Raw genomic sequence first — 14255 nt, forward strand, 5'->3', positions numbered from 1 at the left:
TTATTCAAAACCGCCAACCCTTTGAGGTTATCTTTATTTTTTGTAAATTGGAAAAGTCACATGGAGTTATGCCGATGGAGGCATCGTTACAGTATTGTTTTAGGCCAATATTTCACGAACAAGCAACGAAGTATGAGTTTTAACAAATGAAAATCGCCAAGCTCACAAAAACACGGTCAAACTTTGCGGTTTCTACAGAAAAAGTAAGCGATGAATATAGCTGAAAAAATTATCAGGGGCATGTTGACCAATATAATAAAAAAATATTACAACTGGACTAACCAAATCCGTAAATTTTTAAAATTTACAAAACCCGTTATTTTTTGAAAACATCACATACTTATGTCCTCATATTTCACTAGTTTTCGCGTAGAACTAATCGAAAACCGGTATTCTACTGGGTAAACATTGTCGAAATGGTCTGTTTGTAAAACCTACAGTTAGGCGTGGAGACCCTTCTTGAAAGTCACACTTGGATTGAGTTGACCTTGGCTATCTTTTTTGTTCTAATGTAGATTTACTGTTAGAGAAAATCTTTTCAAGCAACTTTTAAGTATGCGAATTAAGCTTGTAAAGCTAAACAGTTGAATAGTAACGGCATAACTTTTACTGCAAACAAACGTACGCGCTGTATTAATAACTCAGTATATACTGCTGGCAAAGGTAAACTTCTCCAGTAACTTATTTTGTGTAAATATGATTTTACATATTAGAAAATGTCTTCTCAGGAAAACTGCAATATGAAATTCTCAAGACTCTTCGAGTTATACGCACTAAACTAAAATCAGCGCCTTGGGGTAGGCAACAAATTTCAGCAATTTCACACAAGCCGCCTGCTAAAAAGTTTATCCTTCGCCATTCACTTTACTTTACACACAGCTCGAGAGAAAGCTTTCATTTGCGCACGAATGCCGTGGCGCTGAGCACGAGTCATGGCGAAATGGAGCGTGTGAAGAACACAACAGCAAAAAGGTGAGCGAAGAGTGCGCATATCTACAAAGTTTGCTTTTGTTGTTGCTTTTAGTTGTGTTAATGTTTTTGTTTTTCATTTTTTGTTTTAATTACAATCGTATAATCGTTCAAATGAGATGTTGCGAATTTGAGCTGCTCAGTTGGTGCGTGGCGTTGCGACTGTTTACTTGTGGCTCTACACTGCCGCCACTACTTTGCGCCGAAGACTAAATATGAATATTTAATGTGCGGAAATCGAAATGTATACAACATACGAACACACATGCGAGAATAATTTACTTGCTTCGTGAGCCGTGTTGTTAGTGTTGGTGGGCATGAAAAGGAAAAAGAAAAAATTTTAATGCCAGTGTTTAAACAAAGAGTTGAGCAAACAAAAATCAACGAAAATTAAAAAGTAAATAATAAATTTGTGTCGAAAAACATACTATAAGTTCAAGTGCTACACTACACGTCGAAGAAATTAAGCATAACAAAGAGAAGTGAAGCAGTCAGCATAAGCTTTAGTTGAACAGCAGCAGCTGGAAAACGTGTTCCCAACACAAACGCAAGCGGGCTGGTGGCAGGCGGGGGCCACGGCAGCATAAGATCAATAAAATTCAGCACGTATTCGATTGGGCGGCGTGGAGGAGACAGCGCACACAAAACTGCTTCCAGAAGAACTCGAACGCAGTAAACAGGCAACAAGGAATCGGAAGTCATTAAATGTGAGTGCATTTCTCATCATTATGTTTTTGGCAACAGTTTTGAGGGCTTGTTTGTGTATGTCAAGTTAAATCCAAATTCAACCACTTGACAGTCCTTCAGATTTGTTTGCACTTCTCGTACGACTCTTAAACTTTTTAACAAGCTTTTGCAAGTCGAAGTCTAAGTGACAAAAACTTCTTCGTAACTTTAAATATTGCCGTGGACTTGGCAGTAGTCTAATTAAAAGTTTTTGTAAGCTGTTGAGGCAGTCGTTAAGTTAAAGAGTTGAGACAATTACTCTGTATGGCTTCCAAAGTGAGAGGAATCGACCAGGAAACACTCTAGAAGATGGAGATAAAAAGAAATTTGCACTGATAATACTCAGTATCTAGTGGACCGAGGTTTATCCGACCAAAAAGACTAAATTCAAGTAATAATGTGAAATCCAGAGCTCAGCTTTCTCCAGAAGGTGATCTCGAGACCTCGAACTTTATAGACTGGATAAACAGCGTATTCTGAGCTAGTCTCTTGAGATAGTTTAGTAATTTATGGAAGATTGTCGTCTTCATGATTGAGTGAGCTAAGTTTGACTATCTCTTAGCATGATAGCAATTTAGTCTATGATTCTTCTGATTTGAAAAATATTGAAGCTTGACTTATATCACACATACATCCAACACACTAATATAAAAATATACACATTTTTCCACTAAACCTACAATATTACAGTGCAGCTGTCGCTGATTCCTCGGAATTTATGCACACTTCTTACTTATTTACATCTCATACACCGCAATTGATTTGTTTCCACCGTCAGCAGGTGCATAGCTACACATGTGGGCTTTAATTGTTGGTTTTGTTGTAAACAAATATACATACGAGTGCGAGTTGCCCCCCCACCAATCATGCATTTCAACTGAATGTTTATTCTTTCGCTATTCTGCCTTTCGCTTTTCTTCACACAATTTTATTATTGTTTGCAATTTATTGAGTGGCCATAAAAAGCTTTGCACGCGTTTCTAAGTTATAAACATACATACATAGAATAGCAAATGTATGTTTGTATAATGATGTAATCAAATTCTTAGCGTATGGCAGAAACCAGTTGAATGAATGGCATCTTCACATGTGCGATTGTGTGTTTGTATGTATTTATATTTGCATACAAATCTCATGTGGACAATGTAGTGTCCAGTGTGGCTGTTTATAAAGCTCGTGTTTGTTCCGTTTTCGCATCATTATGCCATACGCAACTATTGTTATAACACGTTTGCGACGTTAACTTTGTTTAAAAATAGCTTTAATGGACCGTGTCGAAGTTCTCATGAAGCCATCTCAATTTAGGCAAAACAACAATTAACATTACACAAACAATTTTTAACAAGCTGACACACGCTGACTATGCGAATATTCATCTGAGACTTCTGTCACCCTTTTGAAACAATTTCTTTGCTACAACCGAGATTAGCCACTTGCTTTCAAGTACTCTTTCCGGCTCCTCCTGTTGGCCAGCTTACACAACCAATTCACACAACCAATTCACATCATAAATCACCGCTTGAAATCCATCACTGCATTTCACAAAGTTTCACATTATTTATTGTGTTTGTGGAAATATTTATTGCAGGGCTTTTAAGTGACTAGTTTATTAGTCTTATCGACAAGTAGGGCTGCTAATTTGTCGTTTTTTATGTTAAATCAAATATAATGATTTACGCGTTGATAATTTGACTACAATTGAATTGAATTTATAATAAACAATAAATAATGTGGGGTTCACACTTTGGCAAATGCGCAACTTCCGTTGAAAGTTTTTTTGTATCTTCAAATAATTATATTGTGTATGTTTTTCAATATGGTACTAACGAATTTTACAATTAAGCTTAATCATTCAACGTAAATTGCAAAGCTGATTAAATAAATTAAGCAGAGTGATGTCTGACATTGGCAGTTTTTTCATTAGTCGAGTTAAAATTATTACTTACTCACCATTACATCTACACATTAATTTACAGCAATAATGCGAAATAATTATTAACTATTTGGGTAATGCTGTACTTAACCTCAAAATATGCCAGCCAAAGTAATTTGTTTTTTATTTTTCTAAGTAATAGTTAATAGAGCAATATTTGTATGTAAATTATGCAACAGCCAAGTATTATTAAATGAAAAGCAACAACAACAGTTGTCATTATACAAATATTTTATTTTTTTATTTACTTCACACTAATAAAGTAGTTTATTTATTTTTTATATTTTTTACAATGAATAAGTATGTAATGACGAGTGTTTTATATCACTTAACGACAGTAATATAGTACATCAATGACAGATATATAAGGTAATTTGCAATAAACACGTACTTTACAAAGCATTCTAACTTCTTGGAAAGCGTTGCTTGTTTTTCTTGTTTCACTATCTGCAAGTATTTATTATTACTATTTTGCATACACGTGCATTAACAGTACATGCTTTAAAAGGGAATATTTACGATTTTAATAATTTTCTAATTACAAAAGTTGAAAACTGATTCTTGAGAAAAGCATACTGCAATTTATAGAACGTATATTCTTTAGAAATAGTTGTAAAATTAAAGCTTTAATGATTAAAGTCAACGAAAACAGAATGTGCACACGAAAATACCAACAGAAACAGAATTTCATACAAACTGCTGTTGTTACTACAGTGTAAAAACGCTAACAATAGCAGAGTAACTGATTTAAGGTATGCTTTGACATATGTAGATATATATTTATATTAATTATTAAAATACTTAAAATTAATTTATAACAGAAATAAGACAGAATTTAATAAAACAGAAACATAAATTGTATGAATTTCTGTTTCTGTTATGCGTTTTATTTCTGTTTTTGGTTTTGCGCTTGCATTTTATGACTATTTAAATAGAATCTCCATAAACACATATATGTAGCTGCTTTATGTCACCAAAAAAACGTTAAACTCGCAAAATCGAGGGCTATCTTCAATATTAAACTTATTTTTTATTAAAAAATGCTGTGACTTATCGCACCACTCTCATATTTTTAAACTCATGTCCGAATATAAAAGCGCGCAAGTGCAAAAAGCGTCAATTGGCGCTACTTGAGTTCAAAAGCGCTGCTTTCCGGCGGACATATTTGAGGTCAGCAGCAAAAGCGCACTCATTGCATGGACGCCATATTTGTTTAGTCAGTAATCTGCTATCAGTCAAAACAAAGAACACTCTAAAATAGTACTTCTTGTAGCTGTTAATTGATTAATAGCGCTTTTTCGATAATCAGGTATAAAGTTCATAAAAGACGTACGCCACTAGCAATCTTTAACTAATTCTTATAAACAAATTTAGAAGAAAAGAAAGAAATTTTGAAGAAAAATAATAATAATAACAATAAAACGCTACTGTAAATGAGGTAATTGCTCTTAAAAATGCTTAGAGCATCGATAAGGCGATAAAAGCTACAATCTACAATAACATTTTTACTACGTTTTCAATTTTATTGAATGCTATTTTTAAAGATGGAATGTGGAACATAGTTTATAAAGCAATTAACGGTTATAAAATGTGTCCAGTTTACTAATATCAGTAGTCCCAAGTCAAGCGAGCGAATCATAACCTCAAAACTGAATAGACGATGATAAGAACCAAAAGGGCTCCAAAAAGAGAGAATTATTCTACACAGTGCTTTTAGATGACTGATAATTTAAAGCGAGGAATGACTACTATTAACAAATTACTTAATAAAAGACTTGTAGAAACCCGAACTATCGCCGAAACGTCACAGTTCTAACGAAAAGTTTCCATAAGAGAGTAGATGGGATCTTATCAATTCTTTACCCGGTTTTTATAAACCCACTAAATTGTTATAAATAAATTATCTTTGCCTATCATTTTCCATACAAGTTCGGCGGGTCATAAAGATTAGCCAACACCAGAGTTGATATATGATAAATATGTAAATACATATTTATATAAACACCGATAAGAAATTTACAGCTTCATCAAGTCAAAACACTAGAAAAATACAGTTACGTCTGATTAAGATAACGTAGTCTTGCGCGAATTGGATGAGGTAGGTGTATTTACCGGCTAAATTTCGGAGTATTAGCACTGAGCACTTGTTATTGAAAGGTTGTACATAATTGGATCGCTTAAATCTCCTCAATTGATTCTAATACGACGCTTTTTCACTTTCTTCTTTGTTTCGCAGACGGAAAGAGGTACGTTGCAACGCCGCCACAGAATGACTGCCGTCACAATGGATGTGACCAAATTGCCGCACTCGCAGGACGGCATTGAGGTACAGATGGATAGTTTAGACTCGAGCCATGCATTCACGAATTCGCTCGATGAGCCCAATCCGCCCAAACCCAACGTGTTCAAGTCGAAAATCTTCATTGTTGCCGTGAGCTTTTCGAGCGTACTTTTTACCATCATGTGTATCGGTTTTTTGGTACACTATGAGATGGCTAGTGAGGTCTACGCTGGCGAAGATATACCCTTTTGGAATGTGCAGTTGCCGCCAGAGCAACAAGTGTGGTATGAGAAGGGCATCGAAGAGTTAAAGAATGCGCTGAGTCGTGAAATTAATCGGCGTCGCGCAAAGAATGTCATACTTTTCGTGGGTGACGGTATGGGTCCGAATACGGTGACAGCGACGCGTATTTATGGTTTCAAAGAGGAGGGGCTGCTTAGTTGGGAGCGATTTCCGCACATGGGTTTGCTGAAGGTGAGTGAGCTTTATCAATTCAAAGTCTATCTTTTATATTTTATGTGTTTTGCAGACTTATTGCGCCGACAAGCAGGTGCCTGATTCGTTTTCCACCGCTACGGCGCTGTTTGGTGGCGTTAAGGTCAATTATGAAACGGGTGGTGTGGATTCAAGCGTCTTGCTGAAGAACTGCAGCGCCTCGCTGGATGCTTCACATCATGTGCAGACAATATTGAAGTGGGCGCAGGTGGATGGTATGAATACGGGCTTTGTAACGACGACGCGTGTAACGCACGCAACACCGGCCGCCTTGTACGCGCACACGCCAGACCGCCGTTGGGAGTGTGAGGCTAAGATGTCCGCGGAGGCACAGCAAGAGGGCTGCAAGGACATTGCCAGACAGTTGGTGGAAGATGAGACGGGTCGCAAAATAAATGTAATCATGGGTGGCGGTCGTCAAATGTTAGTCTCCGGTGTAACGGACGATCCAGCGGATCCGCTCGACACTTGGGGTTGCATATCAAAAGACGGTCGCGATTTAATAACCGATTGGAAGTCGTACAAACAACAAGCCGGTGAACGCTATGCGGTTGTGCAAAACAATGGCGACCTGAATGCATTGAACGGTGAGTCCGTAGACTATGTCATGGGTATTTTCGCCAACGGCCACTTGAAGTATGACCATGAGCGCGACCGCAGTGACGCGGGTATGCCATCGCTGCGGAATATGACCGTGAAAGCGCTGGAGGTATTGAAGAGTAAAGACAAGGGATTTCTGCTGGTCGTGGAGGGTGGCATGATTGATCAAGCGCATCATCGCGGTACGGCCAGACGTGCGCTGTCTGAGGCGCTGGCCTTGAATGAAGCCGTCGATGCAGCGGTGGAAGAGATGAGGTGAGTTGATATTTGCTTATCTTGCGTGACAGTATGGAATATAAAAGTATTTTCGTTTTAATTGCAGCGATCAGTTGGACGAAACTTTGATCATCGTAACCGCTGATCATTCCCATAGTCTAACGATTAACGGTCATCCAGAAAGAGGTGCTGACATACTGGGCGTGGCCTCAACCTCAAAGACGGAAGGCACACCATACACAACACTCACTTATGGCACAAGTTACAAAGGTTTCCAAGCCGATGCTAATGGTAAGCGCGTTGATCCGACGACTCAGGACACTACCGCTTGGGAATATACGCAACAGGCGGCTATAAATACTGATGAAAATTTGCATGGTGGTTCCGACGTTACAATACACGCTAAAGGTGCGTCTGAGCTGAGATTTTTTGCTAGTGGGATGTATTATAACCTCGAATTTTTGCTTTATTTCAGGTGCCATGGCCTACTTGTTCCACGGCGTACACGAGCAAAGCTATGTGGCGCATGTCATTTCGTATGCACTTCGTATCGGCCGCTTTCGTGACAGCACTATTACAGAATCGCTGGCGGAACTAATGCCTTTATAGTATAAAATTAAATTGGCATAATAATAGGGTGGTGCTAAGCGTATTACAAACCTATATTGGCATACAAATAAACAACGTTACACGCACTAATTCTTTTTAAAATTTCATTAAACTATTGTTGAAACTTTTATGCGAAAATAGAAAATTAATTACATTTAAGTGTTTGATTACCGATAAGAAAATTTACAAACTAGATTAATCGTTTATTTATTAATTGTGATATTGTATGCCATTGTTATTTTAAGTTAAAACAATAATACAATTGACGAAAGTATTAGAAATGTAAAAAATTTTTTTTTTTTTAATATAGCATTTCCGTTCAGCCGTTTGATACCATGTTGGACTTCTAGATAAAATAATAATTAGTTTAAGAGCTTTACTAGTTTTCGAGTTATCAGCGTGAAAATGTTTCTATCTCTGGAAAACTAATTGCAAGCAGTGAGGATGCAGAGTTTGAATATGTGCCCGTTGATGCTGTGTTTGAGCTCAAGGAGTTTTGGAAGATGTGCCCGTTGATGCTGTGTTTGTGCTCAAGAAGAGTTTTGGAAGATGCTGCATGAAAGAAAAACCATTTAGAAATTAGAAATCGTTATTTTATATATGTCGCTTATATCAGAAAGAGATAGGTGATATATCAGATCGGTGACTTATATTTCATAAAAATCGTTAAGATTTGAATCCAAAAGTCGTACTGATGGAGATTATAAACGTCGTGTCATCATGTACGTTCATGTTATTCTTATAGACGCTTGTGCTACGACCTTTTGTCAAATTAAATGAAATTTACATTTGTTTAAACAAATTGTAAAATTAAATTACGAAAAAATCGTTATGGCAATGCCGTTCTCATTGTAAATCCAATCAGCTGTTGGCAACAAACAGGGTTGCATGCTTCTCCTTTGAGTAAAGCGTAAAAATATTAAAAGAATAGCAATGACTGCATATTATAGTTCATAATTTGCATTTAAATATATTGGTAAATGCTATGTTTAAATTCAATTTAAATAATTTATAAAATTTAAAATGTAATAATGTGAAACTCTTATATTTATTGCGCATATTTGTAAAGGGGAACTAATTCTATAAATTGGCAACACTGAACTGCGCGACTTGTTCGCCTGCTGATTATTTATTTTAATTCAGTGCAATTGGTTTTTAAATCGCGTACAGCTGTTTATTTTATTAAGTGCTGTCGTTTTATAAGAAAAAGTACTTTTGATTTTTGATAAATATTAACTGAGCAATAACTAAATTTCCCACCTTGTGCAAGAGTCAGTGAAGCAAAACGTACAGCCAACTACCCAAAAGGTGATTGAAATTTTCAACTGTATCTACTGTTGATTGTTGTATTGCTGATATTGGGAAATATAGCCTACTTATTTCGTTTTTTATAAATTAGTAATGTATTGAGAAATAAGAAAATTAGAGCATCAGAAAACAAATTGGTACATACGACATACATACATATGTACACGCAAACATATGGAAATTATATTTGTATATAATGATGCAGTGGAGTGCAATGCAATGCTCTTACGTTATTTATAGTGTGCGGGCAGAGGAACTATAAGGCGCCGGCATAACTCATTAAAATGCACTAGTAAAAACTGCATTTAACTGATGTAGCAATTATCGCACAATCGAACACATTTTGGTGTTGTAATGACAAAATCCCATTCAATCAGAATTGTGCATGTGTCTAGTGACACATCTATTATAAGTGGCTGCTGTGTATATACATACTGCATTTCTTATGACAACTAATAACCATTTTACGCCGTCTGTATTAATACTTAGAATACTTCTCAGTCATCGAACGGTGTCATCAAATAAATTTTCATTTCACCTTATAATATTCCATCAACACAGGCACACTTTATACAATTTCAACTAAACCATCAAGTGCTGCTCCATTTTTACTATTTGCCACAGCACCTGGTACCTATGACGCTCCAATTTCAATAAAGTGCTCTTGCATAACATGTCATGCAAACGCGTTCAAACGAAAAGAAACCAATTTTGGTTTCAATACACCCACGCGATTTTATGATTTATATGCGATTTGTGTCTGGAAGCGGGGTTAAAATGTGGAAGTGTCTTCTAGTCTCGACTAGCACTTAGAATGTGTAAGGCAACCAAATAGTTTATTTCAAACAACTGTTTTTTTGGTGTGGCGCAGTGCTTTTTGTAGAAGTCTGTTATCTATTGGACGTATCATGTGACTACACGTAGTTATCATAGTTGGCATATCCTGCTATCTTCCAAAGCCCAAGTGTATTGTCGCCACAAACATGCAACGCCATACGGAACAAATGTACAAACATATATTTATTGAAGTCGGTTCTGTGTTGTGTGCGCATTAATTTAAGCCTTTTTTGCACACCCACGTAGAATAAAAATAAAATGTCGAATGGAGGGGGTAATAATTACAATTGTCAATTGTAAATGATTATGGCTACTTTGTGGAGCAGCGACACACAAGTTTATAAACGACTTTAGGTTTTCCGCTGAAACAGCGATTGAAATCAATTTAAGCAATAAAGCGATTCTTACATCATTGTTGTCGTTGGATAGGTGAATGTGTGTAAGCTTGTACATATGTATATTTACAACACATTTGCTTAGAATACCTGTCTAACTACGTTGTACTGGTTTAAGATGAACAATCATCGTCATATCATCATGACTATGAAATGTGAGCAATTAAAATATACTGTGAAGATTCTTTAATTTATGCACGAAAATTGTTTTGTAAAAGTAAAAGGCAAAATAAGTTTGAAAAAAAAAAAATGTAAGAACGTGTGTGTATTTGATTTTTTATACTTCTATAGATAAAAAAAACAACAAATCGTTTTAAATTATGTGAGGACATCCCTCAGTGCTCTTTACACATTTTTAATTGTTTATTATTATTTTTACTTGGTTCTCGTTGACCGAATTCCACACGTATCATTATCGTTTATTGCACCTGCTATTACGTGCGTATATTCGTCTAGTTGCTGAGCCAAACTAGTAGGCTTATTTTGCACACTTTTAGTAATTATTACAAATCCACATGTGTGTATAATTGTTTGTGTGCTGGCGCTTGGTGTCAGCATGTCTGCGAAATCGACGCTACAGCGTCATTTGGCTGCACGTTTCATTTGCTTTCGTCATTTTGAAGATATCTTTTGCCAAATACACGTGCATGTGGGCGCTTGTTGTGTGTGCAAGTGGTGCCTCATTGTGGGGTTTGATGGTGGCAAGCGCGCGAGTGCCGTAGGGATGTTGGCATGGCGTAAGCGCGTCAAGGGCGCAAAGTAATTTTCGTATATACTATAATATCTTATTTTTAACGGTAATATATGCGTATATGTGCTCTTAAATATGTGTATCGGAAAATTTTTGGTTTGAAAATTGCTATAAAACTAATTAGATTACTATATACACACATGTTGTATGGGCAGCGCAATTCAAATGTCAAAATGATGTCATATTTTTGTAGAATTCTATACATGTCTGTATATTGATTTTCGTTCGCCACTTGACACCTTTAACCTAAAGTTAATAGCATTCTATTATTGTGTCTTTGAAAAAGAAAAAAGCAATTTACTCGCCATTGTCTACACTTTGCATAATTACTATCAGCTGCCTTATCACTTTAGTTCTGTGTGATTATTTTTATTTTGTGGCTCATTTCGCGCTCGCAAAGATGATGTAGATGTGTTAGAGTGGGTGAGTGCAAACTGTAGAGCGTATAACACAAAAAGACGCTGAGAGAAAAGCAAAGCGGTTTCCGGTAATGCATTGCCATGCTATTATTAGGTGTATCATACTTTACAGCCACGTCTAATCATGACAAACGTATGTTTAATAAACGTGATTTGCTGATATGAGTGTTATATATTAAAATATGTATATGTACTCCCCAACTGTCGTTCAAATGACTGCCTAAATTTGAAATGCACAATTTACTAATCTTATCATTTGAGTTCACGCTTGAATGCACCGTTATCTTAATCAACTTTGATAACAAATTTTTTCTTCTTCTATTTAATTGCAGCTGATTACGTACAAAGCACAACAACGCACACAGTATTAATAATACAACAATAATAATAATAATAAGAAGAAAAAAAGTAGTCAACTTTTCTCCGGCGACACACAAACAAGTCGCCAACAACGTGCACAATTACGAAACAAGCACAAATTATGGGCGCTAGCAACGTCCTACAACAGCGCCTGCGTGGCAGTGGCTGTTACATGTCGCTCGCCTGTTCCATTGGCTCGATGAGCTTGGCCTGTGGCAGCTTGTTGCAGATACCGAATATAACAGATCGTATTTCGCTGCAACGTGGCCTCTTCCTCACCTCGCTGGGTTTCATATACTTTGTGTCGCTGACAGATTTCTGCAATAAGTACCTGTTGAAGACGAAACGCGGTCTGCAGTTTCGCAAAAAATATCGCCTTATGATGTCGGATGTGCTGGAAATTACTAATAAGTGAGTACGCTTGTGTTTTGTTATTACATTAGTTGAAAATGGTGGGGATATCGATTTTGGGCGCTTAATATAAACATGTGTTGAGTTTCTTCTTCTTCTTCTTAACTGGCGTAGAAACCGCTTACGCGGTTATAGCCGAGTCCACAACAGTGCGCCACGCATCTCTCCTTTTGGCGGTTTGGCGCCAATTGGTAATACCAAGTGAAGACAGGTCCTTCTCCACCTGGTCCTTCCATCGGAGTGGAGGTCTCCCTCTTCCTCGGCTTCCACCAGCGGGTACTGCATCGAAAACTTTCAGAGCTGGGGCACTTTCATCCATTCGAACAACATGACCCAGCCAGCGTAGCCGCTGTCTTTTTATTCGCTGGACTATGTCTATGTCGTCGAACAACACATACAGCTCATCATTCCATCTTCTGCGGTATTCGCCGTTGCCAATGTTTAAGGGACCGTAAATCTTCCGCAAAACCTTTCTCTCGAAAACTCCTAGTGCCGTCTCATCGGATGTTGACACCGTCCACGCTTCTGCACCATAAAGTAGGACGGGAATGATGAGGGACTTGTAGAGTTTAGTTTTTGTTCGTCGAGAGAGGACTTTACTTTTCAATTGCCTACTCAGTCCATAGTAGCACCTGTTGGCAAGAGTGATTCTGCGTTGGATTTCAAGGCTGACATTATTATCGGTGTTAATGTTGGTTCCTAGGTATACGAAACTATCTACTACTTCAAAGTTATGACTGTCAACAGTGACGTGGGAGCCAAGACGCGAATGCGCTGACTGTTTGTTTGATGACAGGAGATATTTCGTGTTGAGTTTCGCTTCAGTAAAATGTGTGCGTCTGTATACTTAAGGCGAAAATGTTGCTTAATATTTTTCAAAAAATAATATTTTATATTTTTTTTATATTAAAATTTTTATTTTCAGTTTAGTTTATTTTTTTTTAATCTTTAACTATCTTCCTTTTTATTACTCATAATACTGCATATCGCACTTCATAAAATGCAAGCACAGCCAAACATCATAAATACTTGAAAGCTCATTAAATGCTATTTTGATTTTGTAAAACGCCATAATTCATTATCTTAATTAAAAATCGATAATAACGCGCAAATTTAGGCGCCTATAGAGCTATACTAATTAATGTGTGTAATAAATTCAGCTACAGTTGTGGCTATAATAATGGAAGATCACATTTAATCAAATATTATTTGAAGTGTTAGCTGAAAGTTGCCTAAATATTTTTAAAAATTTTTATTGTTGTTGTAACAGTTAGTAAAGGCTCATAAAATGTTGTTTATTATTTAATTAATTATTTATTTATTCAAATTAACATTTTCTTCAAACAAATTTATCTTCTGCAATGCTTTTGCTTCCTTTAATTGCGCCAACACTGTATTTTTTTAATACTATGACTTATTTTATATTATATGAATTTAATTGCAGTAAGCTTGCAACTAATTTTGTGACAACAAAGCTTAACAACTTAATTCACACAAATACATACAGACACACATACATACACAAATGAAAACATTTTCGTATCTCGCCATCAAATTGTCAGCTGTTCACTGCGTTTAACTGCGTGCTATCGAACAGATTGCTAATTATTAATATAAATCGTGTCATAAACAAACGCTCATTAAAAATTTAAAGATAAACTACATATGTACGTTATGTGCTTTGTCGCCTGTTGCGGTTGTTAGCGTATTCATTGAGCGTTTGTTTACCTGGCAAGCACGCTATTATCAATACAAAAAAAATCCAAAAAAAAAGAAAAAAATTAAATTAATTGTATGTTTGCATTTTTGTTTAGAAAAGTGTAGTGAAAATTGTCACTGTAGTAAAAGTATATAAAATTAAAGCAACAAGTGAACAGTTCTCGTATAAAAGCAGGTGACTAGCCCTTTTGATACTTTTTAAGCCAAGTAAATGCTGTTTAATGCA

General features: G+C 36.4%; 2 protein-coding genes across 4 annotated transcripts in view; both read left to right on the forward strand.

Moving 5' to 3' along the window:
* Positions 1 to 1100: 1100 nt before the first annotated feature.
* Positions 1101 to 11917, forward strand: LOC105208734 (alkaline phosphatase). 3 transcript variants are annotated; one of them, XR_008471284.1, is made up of 6 exons: positions 1101 to 1676; positions 5865 to 6383; positions 6439 to 7259; positions 7327 to 7628; positions 7696 to 9137; positions 11872 to 11917. XR_008471284.1 is itself a non-coding variant. In XM_011178733.3 (5 exons), the coding sequence occupies exons 2-5, from the start codon at positions 5898 to 5900 to the stop codon at positions 7827 to 7829; spliced, it is 1743 nt and encodes a 580-aa protein (XP_011177035.1). In that variant the 5' UTR covers positions 1101 to 1676; positions 5865 to 5897; the 3' UTR covers positions 7830 to 9142. The 3 variants fall into 3 exon arrangements, 1 of the variants encoding a protein (XP_011177035.1); XR_008471285.1 differs by lacking the exon at positions 1101 to 1676 and adding an exon at positions 5653 to 5785; XM_011178733.3 differs by lacking the exon at positions 11872 to 11917 and having other exon boundaries at positions 7696 to 9142.
* A 103-nt stretch (positions 11918 to 12020) lies between these two features.
* LOC105208737 (ceramide synthase) overlaps positions 12021 to 14255 on the forward strand; it is a 47298-nt gene continuing 45063 nt past the window's right edge. Inside the window, exon 1 of the mRNA XM_011178736.3 lies at positions 12021 to 12310. Within this exon, the coding sequence (XP_011177038.1) occupies positions 12021 to 12310 (290 nt within the window). The remainder of the gene's footprint in view (positions 12311 to 14255) is intronic.

The sequence above is a fragment of the Zeugodacus cucurbitae genome, chromosome 5, assembly GCF_028554725.1.
Source record: "Zeugodacus cucurbitae isolate PBARC_wt_2022May chromosome 5, idZeuCucr1.2, whole genome shotgun sequence".
Taxonomy (NCBI): Eukaryota; Metazoa; Arthropoda; class Insecta; order Diptera; family Tephritidae; genus Zeugodacus; species Zeugodacus cucurbitae.